This window comes from Chamaea fasciata, unplaced genomic scaffold (assembly GCF_029207755.1).
Source record: "Chamaea fasciata isolate MVZ Bird 193981 ecotype frontalis unplaced genomic scaffold, bChaFas1.0.hap1 SCAF_22, whole genome shotgun sequence".
NCBI lineage: Eukaryota > Metazoa > Chordata > Aves > Passeriformes > Sylviidae > Chamaea > Chamaea fasciata.
This window is the reverse complement of record NW_027094107.1, coordinates 4,080,207-4,100,791: the sequence shown is the minus strand read 5'-3', so window position 1 is coordinate 4,100,791 and position 20,585 is coordinate 4,080,207. Positions and strand designations below refer to the sequence as shown.

General features: G+C 52.6%; 3 protein-coding genes and 5 non-coding genes across 8 annotated transcripts; 1 reads left to right on the top strand and 7 right to left on the bottom strand.

The window, feature by feature from the left end:
* Nucleotides 1-121: 121 nt before the first annotated feature.
* Nucleotides 122-10,278, bottom strand: DKC1 (dyskerin pseudouridine synthase 1). Its single transcript, XM_066202713.1, has 15 exons — nt 10,214-10,278; nt 9,983-10,044; nt 9,650-9,736; nt 9,037-9,128; nt 8,320-8,504; nt 7,793-7,857; nt 7,096-7,222; nt 6,608-6,738; nt 5,502-5,645; nt 4,974-5,094; nt 4,133-4,251; nt 3,036-3,139; nt 2,550-2,616; nt 1,826-1,984; nt 122-1,467 (listed from the first exon to the last, which is right to left on the bottom strand). The coding sequence occupies exons 1-15, from the start codon at nt 10,227-10,229 to the stop codon at nt 1,399-1,401; spliced, it is 1,548 nt and encodes a 515-aa protein (XP_066058810.1). The 5' UTR covers nt 10,230-10,278; the 3' UTR covers nt 122-1,398.
* On the bottom strand, nt 3,770-3,846 carry LOC136300385 (small nucleolar RNA SNORD83). The gene has a single exon (XR_010723680.1). It is a non-coding gene; the product is annotated as a small nucleolar RNA SNORD83 (small nucleolar RNA).
* On the bottom strand, nt 4,495-4,740 carry LOC136300387 (small nucleolar RNA SNORD17). Its single transcript, XR_010723682.1, has one exon. It is a non-coding gene; the product is annotated as a small nucleolar RNA SNORD17 (small nucleolar RNA).
* Nucleotides 6,310-6,444, bottom strand: LOC136300386 (small nucleolar RNA SNORA36 family). Its single transcript, XR_010723681.1, has one exon. It is a non-coding gene; the product is annotated as a small nucleolar RNA SNORA36 family (small nucleolar RNA).
* Nucleotides 6,824-6,899, bottom strand: LOC136300384 (small nucleolar RNA SNORD83). The gene has a single exon (XR_010723679.1). It is a non-coding gene; the product is annotated as a small nucleolar RNA SNORD83 (small nucleolar RNA).
* On the bottom strand, nt 7,434-7,679 carry LOC136300389 (small nucleolar RNA SNORD17). The gene has a single exon (XR_010723683.1). It is a non-coding gene; the product is annotated as a small nucleolar RNA SNORD17 (small nucleolar RNA).
* Nucleotides 10,279-11,065: 787 nt separating the features above from the next.
* LOC136300366 (40-kDa huntingtin-associated protein-like) lies at nt 11,066-12,829 on the bottom strand. Its single transcript, XM_066202716.1, has one exon. It carries the CDS (start codon nt 12,822-12,824, stop codon nt 11,757-11,759), a length of 1,068 nt encoding a protein of 355 aa, XP_066058813.1. The 5' UTR covers nt 12,825-12,829; the 3' UTR covers nt 11,066-11,756.
* Nucleotides 12,830-13,901: 1,072 nt separating this feature from the next.
* Nucleotides 13,902-20,211, top strand: TRMT2B (tRNA methyltransferase 2 homolog B). The gene is given in 13 exon segments (XM_066202384.1): nt 13,902-13,965; nt 13,968-14,166; nt 14,922-14,976; nt 15,431-15,550; nt 15,966-16,065; nt 16,214-16,284; nt 16,726-16,872; nt 17,006-17,100; nt 17,648-17,862; nt 17,973-18,074; nt 18,243-18,362; nt 19,282-19,381; nt 19,954-20,211. Coding segments are annotated over 13 exon segments (1,515 nt in total). The 3' UTR covers nt 20,081-20,211.
* The last annotated feature ends 374 nt before the right edge of the window (nt 20,212-20,585 follow it).

Here is a 20,585-nt window from a genome sequence, read left to right as displayed (position 1 = left end):
ACATTTCTCTGCTCCAGCAGCTTTTGCAGGAGAGGAGCAGAGGCTGGGCATGTGGTAAAATCTGCCCCCCTGCTCCATGAATGCCACTGACCTTACAGGAAGAGCCAGAGGAGCAAGAAAATCACCTGTTCAAAACCAGTTTTATTTCTTTTTTGTAAAAAAAGAGTAAATAAAAATGGACCTTTTGGGGTTTTTTTCCTGCTCAGGTTGTAACACCCACCAGCTGCTGTCCCCACTGCCTGTATCTCCAGCACTGGAGGGGAGGACAGACTGTTAAGACTAAAGCAATGCACGAGGTTAAACCAACAGTTAACAGAATCTCTGCAGGGATGAATCTCAGAACAAGCAGCCTGGGGTCTTCCTCCTTAAAAGGAGCTAAATCCTGGCTCAGCACTAGCGCTGTGACAGAGGAGAGACCTTCTGCCCCCAGCAAGTCATTCCTGATAGGTTAGCAACAAATTCATCTGAAACCGTTCAAGCCCACAGCCAGTGCCCCTTGGCAGAGCTGCCTCTGCCCAAGCTTTTCCTCAGGAGGACTCCAGTCCCAGCAGCATGAAGAACGTGTTGCTCAGTCACCTCCTGCCCTCCAGCCACATCCCCACCTCCAGCCTTTAGAGCACACTGGGCAAGGCAACCACAAGCTTTGCAGTCCAACAAATGGGTAGAGAAGTGCAAAGAGCCAGCGAAAGGGACACACTGCCCAGGTCACTGAGGCAATTGGGCTTAGGAGTCAGCACACAATGAACAAGCATGTCCTTGTGCCATAAGCAAAAAGGAGGAAGTGAATTTTTCTAATCCTTTCATGATAAAGGTAAAAAAAAGGGAGTGAAAAATAATCTGGGTGGACTGTTTGTTGTTATCTAACTGAAGGTCAAGCCAAGCATGTGGCCAGGTTAAAACAAAACACAGACCTTCAGAAATAACTGATCTGACTGTCCCCATGCAAACCCATTCACGTGGGCTGTGACAAAGCCACTCCTCCAGGCAGCAACACATTCTTTAACTGTCAGGTAACAGCTTCAGCCTTGGGAGGAAAGGAAGAAAGAGGCAGTACATGAGGGGAGAGAAAGATTATTCCACCCTCTCTAGGTGAAAACAGAGACCAAGGAAGAGCCAGAAGCTACAGTTTCCCTGAAGATACTGCTTCTGTTGGCGTCATGGTGCTCAGCTTTAGAGATATCAATCCAGTGCAGGGACAGTGAGGCACCCTGCTCCTCTGGCAACCCTTAAAACAGGATGAAGAGGGGCACCTGAGAAGGGCAAATACCCACTCAATTAATATAAACAGCAGAAAATGACTTGGAACTTGCTGGCTCCTCTGCCACGCAGCCAGTCCTCCTCAAGGCCTAAAACTCTTCCCTCCTTACTGACGAGGTTGCCTGCTTTGGATCCAGTTGCTTACTCCGAGCTCTCTTCTACCTCCTTCTGTTTCTTTTTCTTCTTCTTGCTGCTGCTGGTCTCACTGGTCTGTGGAGAGGTTGGAAAGGTCAGGAAGCCATCAAAAAGGAATCCCCCAGTGCCCATTTCGGGAGGAACAGCTCCAGCCCAGAGAAGCAGTGCAGGCTCCCCACGGCACACTCCAGCACTGTCCCTCCCACAGGGACCCCTGACAGGGCACCAGAGCACAGAGGTGGCCTGGCAGGAACCCACCAATTGCCCCATCTCCCACCACTTCAGTTTAAAATGCACCTCTAATACATCCTCCTCTGCTGGGGAAAGCCTGGCACTCTGTGGACACACACTGCATTAACCCCGGAGGTAATTAGGGACAGACAGCAATCCCTACCATGTTTGGACCACACCATTGCAATACCCAGTTACATACCCTCTCCGTTTGTTCTCCCCCACTCTCAGCTGCCTCTCTGGCTTTCTTCTCTTTCTTCCTCTTCTTCTTTTCCTTTCTGCTCAGCTCCTCTGGTGGTGGGGTGGCAGGGGATGGTGGGGTCACAGCTTCCTCGTTTTCACTCTCTGAGTCTCGCTTTCTCTGGTGGGGGAACGCACTGTCAGACACACCAACACCTTCCAACAGAGCTCAGGCCACGGGAAAACTGATTGCCTGATTCAATACAAATTCATTTAACAATAGAGTGACTTGCAGACTCTCCAGCATACACTGTCTAGGATTTCCTCCTGGCAGAATTGCCCCCTGTATCCCAAACATTAGTTTAAAACATTGCTGCACTTTTCCAAGGGCATGCAGAAGGCCTGAGTTAGAGAATTTTAGGGGCAACTCTTGCATGGACATTTCTGCAGCTCTCTGTAGTCTCCAAAAAGGTTCTCTGGCACAACAAATCTCTGTTTCTGTGTTGAATATGGTCAGGGCCAGGAGCTTGGTGTCTGAGCTGCAAATTGTGCCCTGGGTGGTGGGAAATTGCTGGAGCCCCAGGCAAGGAACTGTGAATAGGCACTGACCTTGTGCCTAACAAAGGGTATGGAAGACCCTGGACTAAAAATCATCACTGGACCAAAGTGCAGGTGGCAAGGTATGTGCAGATAATGGGAATACCAGGGGCACAAAGTAAGAGCCAGAGAGCACTGGCAATACTCACTTTTGCAGCCCTGTCCACCTCTGAAACAGCCTGGTGATCAGCAGCTGCTTCTTTCCTGGAAGTATCCCTGAAAGAAAAGATCCCAAGGCTGCACAGGACAGTCGCTGCCCAATGCTGCTGTGGACTGGTACAAATCCCTGTGCCCTCACAAGGGCCCTGTGACCCACCCCAGGAGCTGCCTGGGGCAGTGGGTGTGGGGGAGACCTGCAGCCAGCACCAGGGCCAGCTGGGCTGGGCAACAGCACAGCCTCCCCCGTTTGCTTTAGCAGACTGACTCCCTCTAGAACCACAGCAGGCTAAAAAGGGATAACTGTCTGCTCAGGGCCTTTCCTTCCAACACTGCCCAAGACATGCATCCCACAGGTGCAGACAGCCTTGGGCCAAGCCTAACATGATCCATGCACAAACAGCAGCATCCAGCCCAGCCCTTGCTGCACAGAGCTCCCCTCTGAACAGCCCTGTGGGAGCCACACACCCAGCACCCACCTGTAATCCACATATTCCTTCTTCCAGGACTCTGGTGTGCTCTCATTGGGCTTTCCATGCCTGTCCAACAGACCCTTCTGGATCATCATCTTCTTCTGAGTGGCCTGAAAGCAAAGTGCAACAAGTCAAACTGTAGCTCTAGGTAGGAAAAATCCTCCCTCAAGCTAAGAGGAGGGAATCCAGCAACAAGCCAAGCCAACAACTACAGCATTACCTATTTACCACTGTTCCAAGGACCTTAAAACAAATGAGACAAAACATCCCCTGAACAGAAGCCTTAATCTCAGACAAGAGGCATCTCTATCAGTAAATAATGGCTACTTTGATGGGGGAGTCACAGCAACAGTAATACAACTGCACATCATGGAGTCTGGATCTTTGATTGGGTTATTGCAGCTTAATGACCTGCAGCATTTGAGCTGGGCCACTTGTTTAAAGGACTCCAAAATGCTTGAACTGTCCTGCATTACCCCTTCTTTGCTGTGAGACAGGTGTGTAGGCAGCCCCAAAGCTTCCACCTGAACCACAGAAACCTGACACAGAGTTTTGAGTCCAACCTGCATCAGGGCAGCTTGGCTGCTGTTAAGCTACTACCACATGCCTGAGGTGGGAGAGGAACCCAACACTGAGTGTTCCCACTGCTCCTGTCCTTCAGGCACAGTTTAGTGTCTCTCAGTGTGCATTTAAGCAGTGTTGCACCAGAAGGAAAAGAAGCTCCTGCCCAGCCCCTCCAGAGCCATCAGCATGGGGTGATGGATGAAGGTCATCTTTGCAACAGAGTGCTAGTGCCATCCACTTCACATCATTTGGCTCTTTACCAGAGGAGGGCTGGTGCTGTACAGATCTGAGGAGCCCATGCCTGAAGACCAGCAGCAGCCCCCAGGCTCTTTCGGGAGGGAAAGCCTCACTCCCACCAGCACTGGGTTGCCACAGCCCTGGCACTGGGAACTGCCACCATCACAGCTCCAGGAGACCACACAATTACAGCAAGGCCCTGAAGAAGATACAGGCACAGCTCTGCCCAAGAGTCCCACATCCCAATAGCTGGGCTCCCACCACTGCCCTGGGACTGACCCCACACCCACAGCAGCACTCACCTTGGGACCCAGCCCCCATTTCCTGGGATATGTGTCTCTCTCCATGATCACTCTCTTGATCTTTGCCACGATGCCATGGTCACACGTAGAAATGACTGCTGTGGTCATCAAGGCAATGGCTGCAGAAGCAGGCATGGAGGTCAGTAACTCATGAAGAGCAGAACTGTGACAGCCTGTTCTGCCTCTGTCAGCACACAAAGACAACCAACACCCTCCACCAGTGTCACCCCAAGGACTCACTGACTGTCACACAGCTTCTCTGAAGACCCTGGTTAGAACTGGGCACCCCTAGTCAAGCTGGCAGTTGCTGGAGTCCCTTTGCACTGATCTACCAGGAGGTGTGATGTGCCTGGTGGCAGATTGTGATCAGACACCATCCCTCGTCCCAGTGAGGATGGAGCCCCCACAGAGGGGCTCCAACCCTGCCAGCTCTGCTCCCCTCCTGCAGGCAGCCAGCCACACACCACAGCAGCCCCCAGCAGCACACTGGGACACTGCTGCATGTCTGGAGGCTGCACAGCACCCAGACCCTAGAACAGGAGCTGGGGTGCTGCAGGAGGGCAGCTCCACTGCACTCAGAGAATGGATAAACTGTGTCATCACCTCACACACAGCACACCTGAGCACCACACAGCTGCTGAACCCCTCACACCTTGCCAGGACTGATGCAGCCACTGCTTCTTAACATCCTGCCCAAAAACAGCTGCCTTGGGCCCACATTCCCCATCAGGAAGCACTGATTAAACCTTCTACACACAGGAAATAATTTATGGTGCCTTTACTGCCACACAGTGTTATTTCTGCAGTTAGCTGGACACAAGGAGGCAGAGGCATTTCATACCTAGGCAGATGGCTTCTCCTTTCGTGGTGATGACAACAATCTCCTGATTAAGCTCAATCCCATCCTCATACCTCAGAACACCAGGCAGCATGATCTTGGCTCCATAGCAAATGGCATTAACCTGAAATTGTAGGAGGGCTTAGAAACTGTTACAAGAATCAGAGTACAAACTGTCTCTACTTTTCAGCTTCCCACTGACATTACCATCCCAGCAATATCATCCCTAAGTAACTATTCATTTTTGTCCACTACATAAAACTTGGGAGCTTTGGAAAGAGAAAGCAAAGCACCTATCACAGCAAACAACAGGTGAGGCAGATCTCATAACCATCAGCAGCATCCTCTGTCATTTAATTCATGGCTCCTGCATCTTAGTGCTGCTCTGGCAGCAGCCCACATGAGGTTCTACACAAGTCACCATCAGGCCAGCACACAGCTCCTGATCCCCCGTGTATTCTACCAGCTGCACAGGTCAGGAGGACACTTTGCAGTCTCTGTCTGGCCCCTGGCACTGCCTCAGGAACTCACTGCACTGTCTTTCATGACGAGCCTCTTGTGTGAAGTCAGGAGCTTCTCCAGGGGCAGGATGACCCTCCGCAGGTAGCTGTCATCCTTGTTGTTGTCGTACTGCCACTGCGCGTCCAGCACGTCGTGCATGGTCACCATGTTGTCCTGCAGAGACAAAACCCCTCTAAACTCTGCCACCAGCCACCCACTTGAAACATGCACAAGAGAACAGCTGAAGTCCAACAGCAAACAGTGTTTGAAAAAGGGAGTAAAACCAGATGCCCACCATAAGTATGAAAACACAAAAGAGGAAAGAATACTTTCCATCAGCAGCTTGAGGTCAGCCTGGCTTGAGCTACCAGACTTTGACCTTCCTAATCTCAGACAGCATTTGGATCTATAGTCTAAGGTCTGCCCACATGAAACTTTAAAATACAGCCTAACTTAAATTCCTGGGGCTCCTAGACAAAAGTTAGTGAGCAGAGGTCTAAATTAACCAGCTCTTTAATCTGTGACATGGAATAAATTCTGAGGCAGCTCTGAGCACCCAGTACCTGGAATTCAGAAATGACCCAGTGATTACAGCTGTGCTAAGAGCACAGATGGGTGGGGAAACACTTGCACTGATACTGCTGCTTAGCAAAAAAAGAAGTTAGTTCTGGGGTTTGGACCAGCAGGAGGATCTGTCTGTGACCAGAGAGAAAAGACTGTACAAGTGTCTAAGATCACTCAAGACTGCATCTCCCAGGCTCACTCCAATGAACCACACTCCTGAGCTATGCTGACTCCAAGCAGTCACTTCACACTCCTGACCCCATGGGACACTGGGATCTGTAGGCTGAGAAACACAGGTGACATAAAACAAACTTTGAGTCACCACAGTGCACTTCCCAGTCACTCACTGTCCCAAAGTTTAATTACCAGAACAGGAGCAACATCCTGAACTGAACTCAACACTTTGGTTACAGACCACCTACAGCAAGAGCTCTCACTGTCTGTGGGCTACTCACAAAGCTCCTCCCCGAGCCTAAACCTCCTCCCAACACTGTAAAACAGAGAGTCCCAAGGAACTTGTGCAGTTGTGACAATTTCAGGTGGGCTGGCTACAGTTTGAGGTGCCACTGTACCGTCTCTCCCAGGATGCCTGAGCGGACTCTGCGCAGCTCCTGCATCTGGCCCCCCACGCCCAGCAGCAGCCCCAGGTGAACACAGAGGGTCCTGATGTATGTGCCTGCTTCACAGCTCACCCAGAAGATACCTGAAAGGCATGACAGGATAGGGAGTTTTTAAGCAGAAAATAAACCACATCCTTCAAGGGAAGCTGTGTGCTCAGCCCTTCCCAGAGCCATCAGCATGGGGTGATAGATGAAGGTCATCTTTGCCCTGAGAGCTAATGCCATCTAATTGACATCATTTGGCTCTTCTGTGAAGGGTGCAGCAGTACAAAAAGAGATGGGATTTGCTTCCCAGCACACCAAAGCAATGCATGAAGCAGTTACTGCTGGACAATGGGAAGATTTAGGTCTTAAGACATCTGCCAAAAGCAGCCCTTTTCACAGAAAATTTTATCAGTTGTCAGTTTTACAAGGAAGAAGGCAGGAAAGCTCTGTTTTACCTAATCTTCTCTCAGGATCATACTCCACCAGCTTGCTCTCGTAGATGGTTCTGACTCTCAGCTGTCGTTTGACAGCAGCAATGAGGGGTGGCCGCTGGAACAGGGCACCTGTCAGGGTTTCTATGGCCTGAGGGAGGAAGGAGAAGCAAGAGTTTACACCTGTGCCATAACGCAAGAGCACCTTGGAGTCTGCTGCAATTGTGTCCACTTCCAAGAGGGAGAAAACACAAGGTTTATCCTGATTTGGTGAAGCCGTATTTAATAAAGCAAATCCAAGCCAGTGATGTGATCAAGATGCCAGTGAGCACAGCCACGATTTTTCCATTAGATGGCAGCATGTGATCAGACACCATCCCTCGTCCCAGTGAGGATGGAGGCCCCACAGAGGGGCTCCAACCCTGCCAGCTCTGCTCCCCTCCTGCAGGCAGCCAGCCACACACCACAGCAGCCCCCAGCAGCACACTGGGACACTGCTGCATGTCTGGAGGCTGCACAGCACCCAGACCCTAGAACAGGAGCTGGGGTGCTGCAGGAGGGCAGCTCCACTGCACTCAGAGAATGGATAAACTGTGTCATCACCTCACACACAGCACACCTGAGCACCACACAGCTGCTGAACCCCTCACACCTTGCCAGGAGCAGTGCCCAGCACTCTGCATGCCAGATGCCAGGGTGACTAAGAGCAGGTGAGACTTACCCTGGCCAGCTGAGCCTCACTTTCAATGGCATTGTGCAGCCGAACAATTCCCACATACTCTTTGCCTGAAAGAATGACAAGAGCAGTCAGGAGTGGCCGCTTGCATTTGATGTTGACCTCAAGGTCCATCCTGCTTCATAGGCACATGTCCCCAGAACCCTGAAATCCTACCACCTCTTCTAGGGCATTGTTTATTACAGAGTTGGTTATTCTTCCAGGGAACTAAATCTAAGCTACGTTCATTTCTCTGGAATTGTAGAAGCTAAGGCAGTAAGTTCAACTGGTACATAAAACCACATCAGAGGTGTTTCCATTGACTTCTAACAGCCCAAGTACCAGAGAAGCAATGAAAAACCACCTGAGACAACATGGATGTCTCCTCAGTGGCTTGGAATAACATGCAACCCTTAAATCAAGGCACTGAAAAGTAGGATTGGCCTTTTCAAGTTTTAGAAATCTCCGTTTTGTCTCCAAAAGCACTTCACACATCCCCAGTCGCTGCGAATGGCCCTGAGCACCGAACCAACCTGCGCTCTGCTGAGATTTGACCAGCCGTGTGGCCCTCTCGATGCACACAATGAGGCACCCAGTCACCTTGGGATCCAGGGTGCCACTGTGCCCTGTCTTCTCCACCCGCAGGATGCGCCGGATCCACGCAACCACCTCGTGTGAGGATGGATTGGAGGGTTTGTCCAAGTTAATAAAGCCAGACCTATAGTGCAAAATGGCAGGGAACGAGAGCTGAGCATCAAGGCAGACACAGCAACAGTGCAGTAACTCTGAAATACTGTCTTGGCTGCAACTAAATGTATTTTTATACAGCTGGATATGCAACGAGCCTCCTAGCAGCTCTCAGTGAGCCCACACTGACCTGCTCCATACACAACAGGTGATATAATCCATGCTCAAGGAATTCTCCCCAGCTTTATCACTAGTCTGCACTTAAAAAAACCCCCAAATTCTACAAACTCTAAGCAGTTTCAAAGCCCAGCAGGCCAAGGGACTTTTCCAAAGACCTCAGAGAATTCCTTAGGTGATTTGCATGTTCACCCACAGACCTGCTACAACCCCAGAATAAAGAAAACTTTACAGGGAGAGAATCAGTGAGTCCTATTTAAATGTTTACTGAGTAGGGCAAGGTAGTGAGTGAAGAAGAAAGGTACAAGGGGAATCCAGACAGAAAATATTTTGAAGGTATTAACTGTGAAAGAAAAAGAAACCACTCTGGCCTGTATTGCACTCACCTAACATAGTCAGAAATCTCTCTCTTCAGGGGATTAGCACCGGAAGGAAGAGGTGTGTAGTGTGCTGTCCTCACATTTAACTTGTCAAAGTTCTACAAAATCCAAGCAGAAGGTATAAGTCTTTTTAAGCTCCCTTGATTTCAGTATTGCTGTGCTGCAGTCCATCTCCCTAGATATACCAGGTCTGATTTGTACATTTAAGTGACAGAGCCACTTCCAAAATGAAAATGACTCAACAATGAAACCACGATAATATTTCACAAAAATCGAGGAAAATAGAAATCTGGACTGAAGGAGATGGGAAAGCAGCACAATATATACAGTGACAATGCAGGATAAACTGAAATTTCTCCAGAAACTCAGCAGAAGCCATCTGGAAGCCTACACACACCACAGGCCACGGTCAGACCCAAACTAAAAACCCGAGAAATACGGCGGGATCTTTCCAAGGCATGGAAACCCCACAAAACTCAAACGATACAGCTGGAGAGACTCTGTAACACGCTTTCCGCAGGCAGAGCACCACGTGCGCGGCTCCCCGCAGCGGGGTTCCACCTCCAGGGGCCGAGGACAAAAGGAGCGGGAACACGAGGTGGAGCAGAACTCGCCCTACCTTCAGCAGCAAGGGCCACTGCGACGTGTCCAGCTGGGCCACCCGGGACTCGGGCTTGATGAGAAAGTCCTCGGTGTGCTGAATGTCCTGCGGGGGGGTGAAGCGGAGGGCGATCAGAGAGGGGGAACCCGGCGGGGCGCGCTCCCGCCGCCCTCTCTCCACGTGGCCCGGGAGGCTCCGCTGCCGCCACGCGGGGCGGCCGGGACGGAGCGGGGAGAGAGAGCCCGTGCCGGCCCTACCCACGGTCCCCGGAATGTGTCCCCACGGATGGGGCTGGGAGACCCCCCGGCACCCCGAGCACGGCCCGATATCTCCCCTCAACCCCGCGCTTACCGCTACATCATCATCGGCGAGCGCCCGCTTCTCCTTCTTCCGCCGCTTCTTCACGCTGGAACCTGCGGGAGCGACACGCCGGGAGTGAGCGCGGCAGGACCGGGAGGGGAGAACGGCAAAGGCCAGGGGGGCAAAGCCGCCCGCAGACCCTTCCCCGAGCGGCACCGGGCCGGCCCCGAGCCCTCCCCGCCGGGGGTCCCCGCGCCCCCGCCGGTCCCCACCGCTGCGCACCGTCCCCGTCCGCCATGGCCGCGCCGCGTGCTGTCGGTGCCCGCCGCCCGCAGCCCAGCGACCGCCCCGTCCCGCCGGGCCCCGCGCCGCCGCGTCACCGGCACCGCGCCCCTTCCGCCGCCCGGGAGCCGCCTCCGGACCGCCCGCCGCATCGCCCGCCCTCGGCGCTGCCGCCGAGTTAGTTTCGTCTTTTATCAGTTCTAGTAACAGTTTCATCTGTTGGAATTTAGAAAGTAATTTCGCCTCTCGGGTTTTTCGTTTTGCCTCCCGGCCTGGCGCATCCACGGCTAATTAGCCATAAAATAACATCCAGTTCGGATCCTTTCTCAACTACCATTTTACCTGCTTGTAGTATTCAAGGCTTTTTAAAATTACTGGTTTCTCTGCGTTTAAGAGGGGAAAACAGCAAGTTTTTCATCATTTAAGTGTGGAAGGTGAAAAACACTTGAAAAACAAACGCTGGAAAAGTATTTGAAAACACTTCCGGCTCCAGACCCAAATATTAAAATCAGATGTAGTACCACTGTTTAACAGAACTAACTGCCTCTTACCTCTGGCTTCTCTCCCAAGTGTACAACCGGCTTTGCCTTCTTTCCGAAAGCCTTAGCCTCTGCAGGGTCTCTGGAAGTGCTGGCTGACAGTGTTTGTTTCACTGACCAGTAGCCGGGTACCCTAGAATTGCTCTTTATCACCCAACATGCACATCCCTGGGGCATCTCCAGCTTTCCAGGATAAAGCCAGCCCTGCTTGAGGTTGTATATTAGCACTGGAATTTAGCAAGGCCTCTACCCAACAGCTGAGAGCACCAAAGACAGCAGGGTTTTTTCGCCTCTAAAGACCAACTGCCTTCACTCAAAGGTCCCAAGAAGCAGAAAACAAGAGACAGAAGCAGACAGAAAACAGCTAAAAAGAAATAAGCAGATAGTCCATATTCCAGTAACTCCTCTAACTTTACCACCTCCACCATTAATTCCCAAATTCCCTCGAAGTGGATTTGCCACTGTGCAGGCTCAGTTCTCTGGGTTAACAGCTGCTACAGAGACTGGAGTCAGGCCACCATCACCCCAGGAACCACTTGCAAGTCAGTGATCAACACCTTTCACCCACCACAAAACTCAGGGCCTCGTGTTGGCTGCAGTGTCAGCTGTTTTCAGGAGGGGGGAAAATGAAAATCATACTTTTATATGGGGTTTCTGTTTGTCTGTTTGGTTTTTTAGAAAAAGCAACTCTAACTTTTGATTCCCAGATACCCAAATCCTTCGATGCATACAAATTGCAGCCAGTCTTTTAACGAACAGCTTCCTTCTAACCTGAAATGGCCTTTCTGCTTTAGGGTTACACTTTTTCCAAACACGACAACTTTCAGTTCATACAGTGAGCAGTTTACTATGACACAAGGCAAACGTGGAAGATGAACATATTCTCTCATCAACCATAACTTCATCGCGTTACAGAACTCGTATTAAAAATAAATAATGGAATAGAGTCCGTGCTGGCACCGGCTGAAGCGACCAGTCCGACCTGTCCCTGCGGGCGGCGGCGCTCAGAGACCCTGTCCGGCGGGGCTCAGCATCTCCTGCAGCACCAGGTGCAGCAGATGGTTCTGCTCGGCGCTCAGCAGCGGCCACAGCTCGGCCTGCAGCGCCTTCAGCGCCTCCGCGTCCTTCTCCTGGCACGCCAGCACCGCCGACTGCAGCAGCAGGAACAGCTCGGCCGGCAGGTAGCTGGCGGCCGGCGGCAGCCCCCCGCCCGTCCCGGTGCCGCTGCCGGTGCCCGGCCCGGCGTCGGGCGCCTCCCAGCAGTACTGCTCCAGCGTGCGGGCGTGCTCGGGCAGCAGCTTGGCGGGCGGCGGCTGCAGCAGGAGCAGCAGCAGCACCCGGGACACCTCGCAGCGCGCCAGCACGTCCAGGAAGGCGCCGCCGGGCGCGGCCCCGGCCCCGGCCGCACCGCCCAGCCCGGCCCCGGCCAGCGCCTGCGCCCGCGTCAGCGTGGCCAGCGCCCCGGCGTAGTCGCGGGCCAGCAGCAGGCAGGACGCGCGCTCGGCCAGGCAGCGCAGAGCCTGCAGCGGCAGCCGCGCCGCCGTCAGCAGCTCCGCCGCCCGCTGCAGGGGCGCGGCGGCGCGGGCCGGCTGTCCCGTGTCGCGGAGCGCCGCCGCCAGTTCCAGGCACGGCCCGGCCGCCAGCGCGGGCTGCCCGCGCTCCAGATGCAGGCGGGCGGCGAAGGCCCCGCAGCTCTGCGCCGCCGCCACGTGCTCGCCGAAGCCACCGCGCAGCCCCAGGCGCTGCCGCAGGTCCCGCTCCTGGCGCAGGAAGAGCCGCGCGGCCTCGGCCAGCGCGGCCGCCTCGGCGGGGCCGTGGAACAGGCTCTGCGCGCAGCGCGCCACGGCCAGCTGGCACCAGGCGGCGTAGGGCAGGCTCTCCTGGGCGCGCAGCTCCCGCGCCAGCGCCGCGAACTGCTCCGCCGCCTCCGCCACGTTCGGTTTCCGCAGGAACCGCCGCCGCAGCTTGGCCGACACCAGCCGGTAGCGCGACAGGAAATCGCCGTCGCCGCCGAGCCCCGGCCCGGAGCCGCCCGCCCCGCCGGGGCCGGAGCCGCCGGCCGCCGACAACATCGCGGGCACAGTGCGGAACTGACGCGCCGCGCCGGGCCGCGCTCCGCTGCGCGCCGCCGGCCAATCAGCGCTCGCCCCGCCCCGCACCGGCGGCCAATCAGCGCCCGCGCCGGCGCCTCGTGACAGTGGGGCGCGGCGAGGGCGCGGCTACTGCAGAAGCGAATCTGAGTTGTCACCGCCCGCGATGGGCGTGGCAATGAGAGACAGGCCCCGCCCATGGGGCTCGGGTCAACGCGGCGAGCATCGCCCCAGGCACCCAGCGGGCCTGAGCCGTGTTGCGCCCCCTTGTGGCGTGGAGGACCTCCGCTCCTGCCCCTGCTCCGGCCTCACCGGGACGGGACGGGACGGGACGGGACGGGACGGGACGGGACGGGACGGGACGGGACGAGGAGCAGGACCGGGAGCGAGACCAGGTGGGGAGAGGACGAGGCTCTGGAGCTCCTGGGGGGAACTGCAGCAGCCAGGTTCACAGAAGAACAATTCACCCAAATGGTAGCAAGTGGGTGGGTGAGACTCTTGGCCAAAGGATGTGTGGCAGCAGGAATTTTAAGTGACATCAAAGGGTGACAGGAAAACACTTGGACAAGAGAACCCTTGGGGTCCCTAAACAGATAAACCACGTCTGACTCGGAAAATCTCCAGCGCTGAAAATATTTCGTGATGAACAGATTAGGTGAGCATAGGACCACGTGTGCTTGCGTGCTCCTCGCTCTTCCATGAGCATCTGCCTGAGGCACAGCCTGGGCTGGCTGGGAGAGGCTGTTCTTGCACTCCTGTCCATATGATCACATATACCAAACTGCACCCAGCCTGCGAGCCGAGGTGACACGGCAGACAGACCTCCCTGCTGCTCTCTCCGCAGTCCTGAGTATCCCATCGGTGGCAGGTGACACTGAGCAGTTAGTCTGTCCCAGGCCAGCTCAGCGCGGCCACTGTGTTGGTGTGACACAGGGGTGAAAGCTCAGCCCGATTAGCACAGCGGGGAAAGCTCAGCCCTCCCCCGCAGCCCGGGGCGGGGAGCGCGGGGCCGGGCACGGGGAGGGCCCCGGGCTCTCACCGCGCCCCTTCCGCTCGCCGATGCCGCTGCTGGGGCCGGTGCGTGTCGCTGCCCGGAGCGGGGCCGGTTCTTCAGCCCGTGTGGTGGGAGCAGCCCATGGCACCCTGCCATGGCTCTGTGCTGCGTGCTGAGGCCACCGTGCTGCCACCTCCGCCCCCCGCCGCTCGCCCTGCCCCGCCTGCCCGCCCGGCGCCGCAGCCTGGTGACAACCACAGCAGCCACCTGGGAAGGGAAGAGAAAGGCCAGGGTGAGCTGCAGCCTGCCAGAGCCTTCCTGGCAGGAGAGGTATGGCTTTTCCAAAATGACCCAGCATTCTTTCGAAGCAGCAAAGCACCTAAAGCTATGAACGTGGTGGGCTGGGGCGTTTACTTCCACCCCGTAAGAATAGAAAAGCCAGGGCTCGACTCGTTTGCCTGGAGGCTGGCCTGGGGAGGGGATAGTGGAGAAGACAAATGAAAAGTTCCGAGAGGAAAGGAGCAGATAAGTTGCCATAGTGGCAAGCAAAAAGTGATAGTCCATTTGATTTGCAGTCCTGGACCTCAGAGTAGTTGGCACTGGGTGCTTTGGAAGCAACTCCAAAAATTCTAGATAAGCAATAGCTGCAACTTATCCAGCTGCAGGGTGGTGTTCCCCATGGGCTCAGGGAGTCAATTATGAGTGCTTGAATCATATCAGACTCACCTCTTTTTGGGGAGTCTTTTTAGGGTATGTGCGTCCTTTTAAATTTTTTTTTAACTAGTTTTTATGTGTTTTGTTCTTGCTTGTTCTCCTTTGGATATGAGTAGCGGCAGGTTTTGAGGTTTATCTCTAAACGACTTCTGTGTGGGTGACCGGGTCAGTGAAAATGGGCAGCTTGAAATTCCCTCCTGCTACACACAAACTGTGCATTTCCCTGTAGTTCCCTGGGAGTCTGGGTGTTCACAGGCAGCCCTGGTGCAGAGCCCACACCAGAACAGTCCTGCCCATGCCCATGAAGAAGCTGGCAGGGATGTTATGCCATAGGAATCAGGAGTCAAGTAGCTTGCTGTTTTGCTTTCCAGGTTAGCAAATGCAGTGACACCACTGTGGAGACTTCCCTACCAAGAGCAGCTGAAAGTAAGATGTGTTTACATAGACTTTTTTTTCTGTTGTCTTGCCTCTCCTATCCCCTTGAGGTAGCCCTTGGCATCTTAATGCTGCAAACTGTTCAGACCCCATTTACTGCTGCTTTAATCCTGTTGTTGTGAAGGATGGAACTGGGAGGTTCCTTCTAGTACAGAGGATGGGCATTTGCTCAGTGATTCTGTCCTCTGTGAGGCTGCTGTGCTTCCCTGGGGCTTCAGCTTAGACAAAGTGTTCCAGGCCAGCATGTGGGGACCACAGAGACAGGATTTTTCTTTCTTCCTGTTTCTCCAGGCAGCTGTAGTTATGAAAAGGGCAGAGTTCTTCTGGGGCTCTATTTTCACTTGCAGTTTTTCCTCCTGTTGGATTCCCCAGAGGTGGGTGATGAAGAGCTGCCCACCATTGTGTGGTCCTGTGACAGTGTTTCTGCCTTAGAACTCCTCTGCAGGTAAAGTATGAAAGCCAGAGGAAGATTTTGCAGACACTGGCATCTTGTCTTGAGGAGCTGGGCATAGATGCACAGAAACCTGGTGGGCTCTGCTGTCCTCTGCAGCCTGTAGTCCCTTCGGTGAGTGTCCCATGGGAGTGCTGTCCCCTCTGAGCCATGAACAGTCTCCCACTCAACAGCTCTAGAGTCCCATGGGGGGCATCATTTGACTGCAGGGAGTGTGTCTGAGTCAGTCCTTGCTAACTTGTGCTTTGCAGCTTGTGACTGCCCAAGAGTGAAATAAGCCCAGTGCTTAGGAATCCTCCTTTTGTGCCTAAGACCTCCCTGTTAAACCTGTCACCATTCTGTCACAGAGAGCCACTTCTTATACCCAAGGGGCAGAACTGGGGTTCTTGTGCACAAGCTCTGTTTCTGTGTTTTGCCCATTCACATGTGTTTTCCCGTTGGTAGCAGAATAACCAGGCTGGGGTTTGGCTTTCCTCCATTGCTTTTTCTTTTAATCCAAGGCTTTGCTTTTCCTTTTTTTCTCCCTCAGCCCATCATTAATGGCTACCGGAACAAATCGACTTTCTCTGTGAACCGAGGACCAGATGGGAACCCCAAAACTGTGGGGTTGTATGTAGGAACTGGCAGAGGTCAGTGCAGGACAAGAAACTCGTAGAAAACTGCTGGCATGGTCTGTGGAAATGGGGAAAGGACTCTCCACAGTTTATCATGTCAGATGCTACAGTGGTTTACGTGCCCTGAACCAGAGCAATTAAATACCTGTCCATCTCTCTCCAGGAAGAAATATTGTCTGTGTGAGAGCCAACCATGTGGAGAACATACCCTCAAAACACAAACAAGTAGCCCAGGTAAATAAATGTCATGTCTGTCCCTTCACTGTGGAATAGAGAGACTGCAATAACTTACTTGGGAGAGTACTGTAATTTTAATTATGCTGTGTTTTCAAATCCATTATCATGTTCTGAAAATTTTCATGCCTGATTCTAGTTGGTGGATAAACACTTTTATAAAACCTCACATGTTAATATTGCAGCCCACTAAGTGTCCTGAGTAATGAAGTTAATCAAGTGACAATGAATTCCTGCCAATCTATTAAAATACATAAAAATTGCAAATTGAAATTGTTAAAATGTGTTGTCTTTCAAGAGCCTGGAAGGAGCTCTCACCCAGTTTATTGAATTCAAACAGAAAAAGCAGACCACAGTGGTGGGAGGGCTGCCTGTCTGGGGGCCTAAGAGCAGGGCAGTTGTCTTCATGGTAACTAAAGGTGCCATTTCCCCTCCCCTCAGTGCTATGAGGAGTTCATCTGTCGCTCCCCCCTGGACTCCTGCATCCTCTTCAATGAAGGTGGGCACTGGAGGGAGCTGGTGGTTCGTACCACCAGCTGTGGCCACACCATGGCCATCATCACCTTCCACCCCCAGCAGCTGGGCCAGGTGAGCACCTGGAGGACAGGGCAAGAGGCACAGCAGACATCTGGCTGAGCTGAGCCTGCTGGGGGCGTTGCTGGGGAGAGGGGTCTAATCAGGTCACCCAAAGAGGCAGCTTTTCCTTTCTCACTCATGACAGGAGGCACTGGCTACTCAGAAAGCATTGCTGAAGGAGTTCTTCACATGTGGGCCTGGAGCAGTCTGTGCCTTGACTTCACTTTATTTCCAAGAGAGGTAAATGCATTGACAGGGGGAATGAGTGGAAACAAAGCTACCTCCTTCTTCTACCCCCTTTCTGACCAAATTCAAATTCTACCAGTTCAGGGAGTGCTGGAAGAGAATGACAGATGTTTGGATCCCTCTTGAAGATGTGGCTTTAGGATGGCCTCATCTTTTATTTTTCCAGACTTACTTGAACACACTATGGCTCTACCTCATGGGAATCATAAGTCTGGGAAAGTTAAAAAAAAACAAAACAAAACAAAAAAACCTTCCAGTGACTATCCCAAGACAGTAAATCACATTAGCAGCAAAACTGGGGAACAGACCTGAGGAATGCTGCCTTCTGCTAAGTCATTTTGATCCTTTTAATGAAATTTGGGTTGTGCAAGTCACAGATCCCTTACAAAGAATCAAAATGCTTTAATCTTTTTGCAAGTCTCACATGAAATAAAAGTTGCTGGGGGGAAGAACCATCCTCCACTGCCCATGAGCACCCTGGGAATGGAAACCAGCTCCTCTCTGCTGCCTTCTAACAGCTGTTTTTTGTGTGACCTGCCAGCACCATGACACGCTGCTCCCATGAGCAGTCCCCCTACCAGCTCCTCCATGGAGCACCGCACATCTTCGAAGAACTGCTGGGCCTGAATTTCCGCATCTCTCCAGATGCCTTTTTCCAAGTCAACACGGCTGGAGCAGAAGTTCTGTACCAGGCAGTCGGGGACCTCTGCCAGGCTACTGGGGACACTGTCCTCCTTGACATCTGCTGTGGAACAGGTGGGCTCCTGGGCTTTCAGAGCTTTGCATTCCAGAGCTGATCCTTGCTATGTAAAGGCATGTTTCTTCAGCACGAATGTTTGGAGTATTTTTGTTTCCTGTGTTTCCAGGCACAATTGGTCTCTCTCTGGCTCACAGAGTGTCCAAGGTTATTGGTGTTGAGGTGGTGGAGAAGGCAATAGAGGATGCTGAGTGGAATGCAGCATTCAATGGTGAGTTCAAACTCGCTGTGGCAAAAAGTTTCAAACTAAACGCTGAAAAATCGAAATAGAAGTGAGCAGAGGGACCCTAACCAGTTACCTTCACACAGAAAGGGTGGTTCATGTTATACCTAGCTCTGGGTGAGACTCAGTTCATGTGGTTGCTTTTTTGTTTCACAGGGATCTCAAACTGTGAGTTTCACAGTGGAAAGGCAGAGGCTGTGTTACCACAGCTCCTGGCATCGTGGGAGGATGCCCGACCGCTTGTTGCTGTGGTGAACCCTTCTCGGGCTGGCCTACGTGAGAGAAAATGCTATTTATTTTCAACTTGTAAACTGAGAGTTTTGAACAAGTTCTGTGAGACCTGTTATACTGGCTCCAAACCCCTTCCTTGCTTAGCCTCTCGTTTCTTGTTGCTGAGAGCAGCTAGAATCACATTAAGTCTGCTGTTTTCAGTGTCTTCATCATGCTTTCTCTTTATCTCTGATCTTTTTTCCATCTTTCACAGGCTCATACAATTATTTAAGGGAGAAGGGACCTCTGGAGGTCTATGCTGCAATCTCCCAAATATAGCAAGGCCAACTTGAGAGTTGTATGAGGTTATATAGGGATATCAAGCCTAGCTGAGGTTTGAATGTTGCAAGGGTGTATCCCCTCTCTGGAGAATGTGATAAATAGATATATATATTTAATCAGAATTTTCCCTTGCTGCCATGCACCTATTGCTTCTCATCCTCTTCTCCTGCCCCTCTGAGAAGATTCTCAGTAATCTGTAATCCCCCAAGAGGTCCCTGAAGATAGCAAATGGATCCTTGCTTACCTTCTCTTCCCCAGGATGAATAACCCAGCCCTCAAACTGTCTGTGGTCTCCCCTGGAGTGTGTACTGGGAAGTCACACACTGGTCCTGGTGCCCAGATGCACTCTCACAAGTGCGTGTGGAAGGTTTTATAAACCTTTGTTTAATTGAGCAACATTTTTTCTCTCATCCTCCATCCCCCTGGGAAGCAGAGGGACTTCTCCCATTGCTCTGCCCTGCCTGCCAAGTTGTCTAAGCTGTCAGTGGTGTGCGTTGCACCCTTGGCCTCCTGAGAGACTGCATCTGAGACAGAACGTGGCAAAATACGCATCTGTATTTTTGACAGTTCTGTGCTGCTGTGCAGTCATTCCTTCTGGAGAGCTCAGGGTGCTGGTGGGAAAGCAGGCTGTGTGTTTTTGCAGATTACAGGGTCGTACGAGCCATCCGGAAATGCAGGTCCATCCGCAGGCTGCTCTACATCTCCTGCAAACCAGAGGGTGAAGCCATGAGGAACTTCCTTGAGTGAGCACTCTCCTCCTTTCTCTTGATCTCAGTGACAGACCCTGCTAAGTCCAGACAAGGCATCAGTGAGGAATAGAAAATAATTCAAACATGGCACGATGACATTGTGCATCCTTCTGGAAAAAAATGCACATCTGGATGTGAGATACAGAGTCCATGGAGTTCACTGCAGGAAGGTTGGCCCCTCCCAAGAAAGTGAAGCCAAGGGGATTTGTCACCTTCTTAGGGGTTAATCGTGTAGCTTTATCTGGTCAGCCTTTAGCTTGGGTAGATCCAGGTGGTAAATCTGTCTGCAGGCAGCCATAAGGGCAGTGCAGAACTGAAACTGAGTGTCTTTCAGCTGGGATGGCTTCTGAGAAAAGGAGCTTTAAACTTGCCACTGACTGTTCAGCTTGTCCCTGAAACTCTCAGAGCTGGTTTGGGATTCAGTATTGATGGTTCCACACCTCAGCCAGTGTCAGCTGCAGATTCTGAGGAATATTAGCCAAGCACTCCTTTGTGGGTCCCCCTTGGATACCAGTGGTGGGAAGGCTTCTGCTATAGGTCTGAAGGATGTTCTTTGCTTTCCACAGGCTGTGCTGCCCACCTGACCCAAAGAAGAAGCTGGCAGGGGAGCCATTTGCCCCCGTGTTGGCTATTCCTTTTGACATGTTTCCTCACACTGTTCATTGTGAGCTGGTGCTGCTGTTCACCCGCTGACAAGGAGGCAGGAATGAGCTCTGAGAGCTTGGGAAGCAACCTCCTCCTGTCCTGAAGAGCCAATGTAGTTAGGATTTTAACTTATTTTCTGTGAAGTTGTATAAAAATAAATAACTTTGGTTTTTCTCTTACTTTGGATTGCCTAGCAATACTGTTCTGAAAAGAACTATTTGGATTTCTGGGGTGAAAAGGTTCTCTGTAGCATTTCATCACCTTTCCTTCCCCTGCAAACCTTGGGCTGCTGGTTAAAGCAGCCTGGAAGAGACTCTCTCCCTGTGTTGAAGAAGATGCAGCTCGGTGTACCAGCTGCAAATTGTGCCCTGGATAGTGGGAAATTGCTGGAACCCCAGGCAAGGAGCCGTGAATGGGCGCTGACCTTGTGCCTAACAAAGGACACGGGACTTCCAGCGCTGGCTGGGTGTGGGTGGCTTCTCATCCACAGACTGCACAAGCCAATGAACAATGAGAAGGCACCAGATTCTAATTTTTCACTGGTCAGAACTGT

Excerpts from the sequence above, each read along its gene's own strand:
- DKC1 (XM_066202713.1), bottom strand. Across the intron at positions 9,129-9,649 it reads AGTGGCCCTTGCTGCTGAAG|AACTTTGACAAGTTAAATGT; the intron begins GTAGGGCGAGTT and ends TGGATTTTGTAG. Across the intron at positions 1,468-1,825 it reads GGGGAGAACAAACGGAGAGG|ACCAGTGAGACCAGCAGCAG; the intron begins GTATGTAACTGG and ends ACCTCTCCACAG.
- LOC136300366 (XM_066202716.1), bottom strand. The coding sequence starts at position 12,824 with ATGTTGTCGGCGGCCGGCGGCTCCGGCCCCGGCGGGGCGGGCGGCTCC.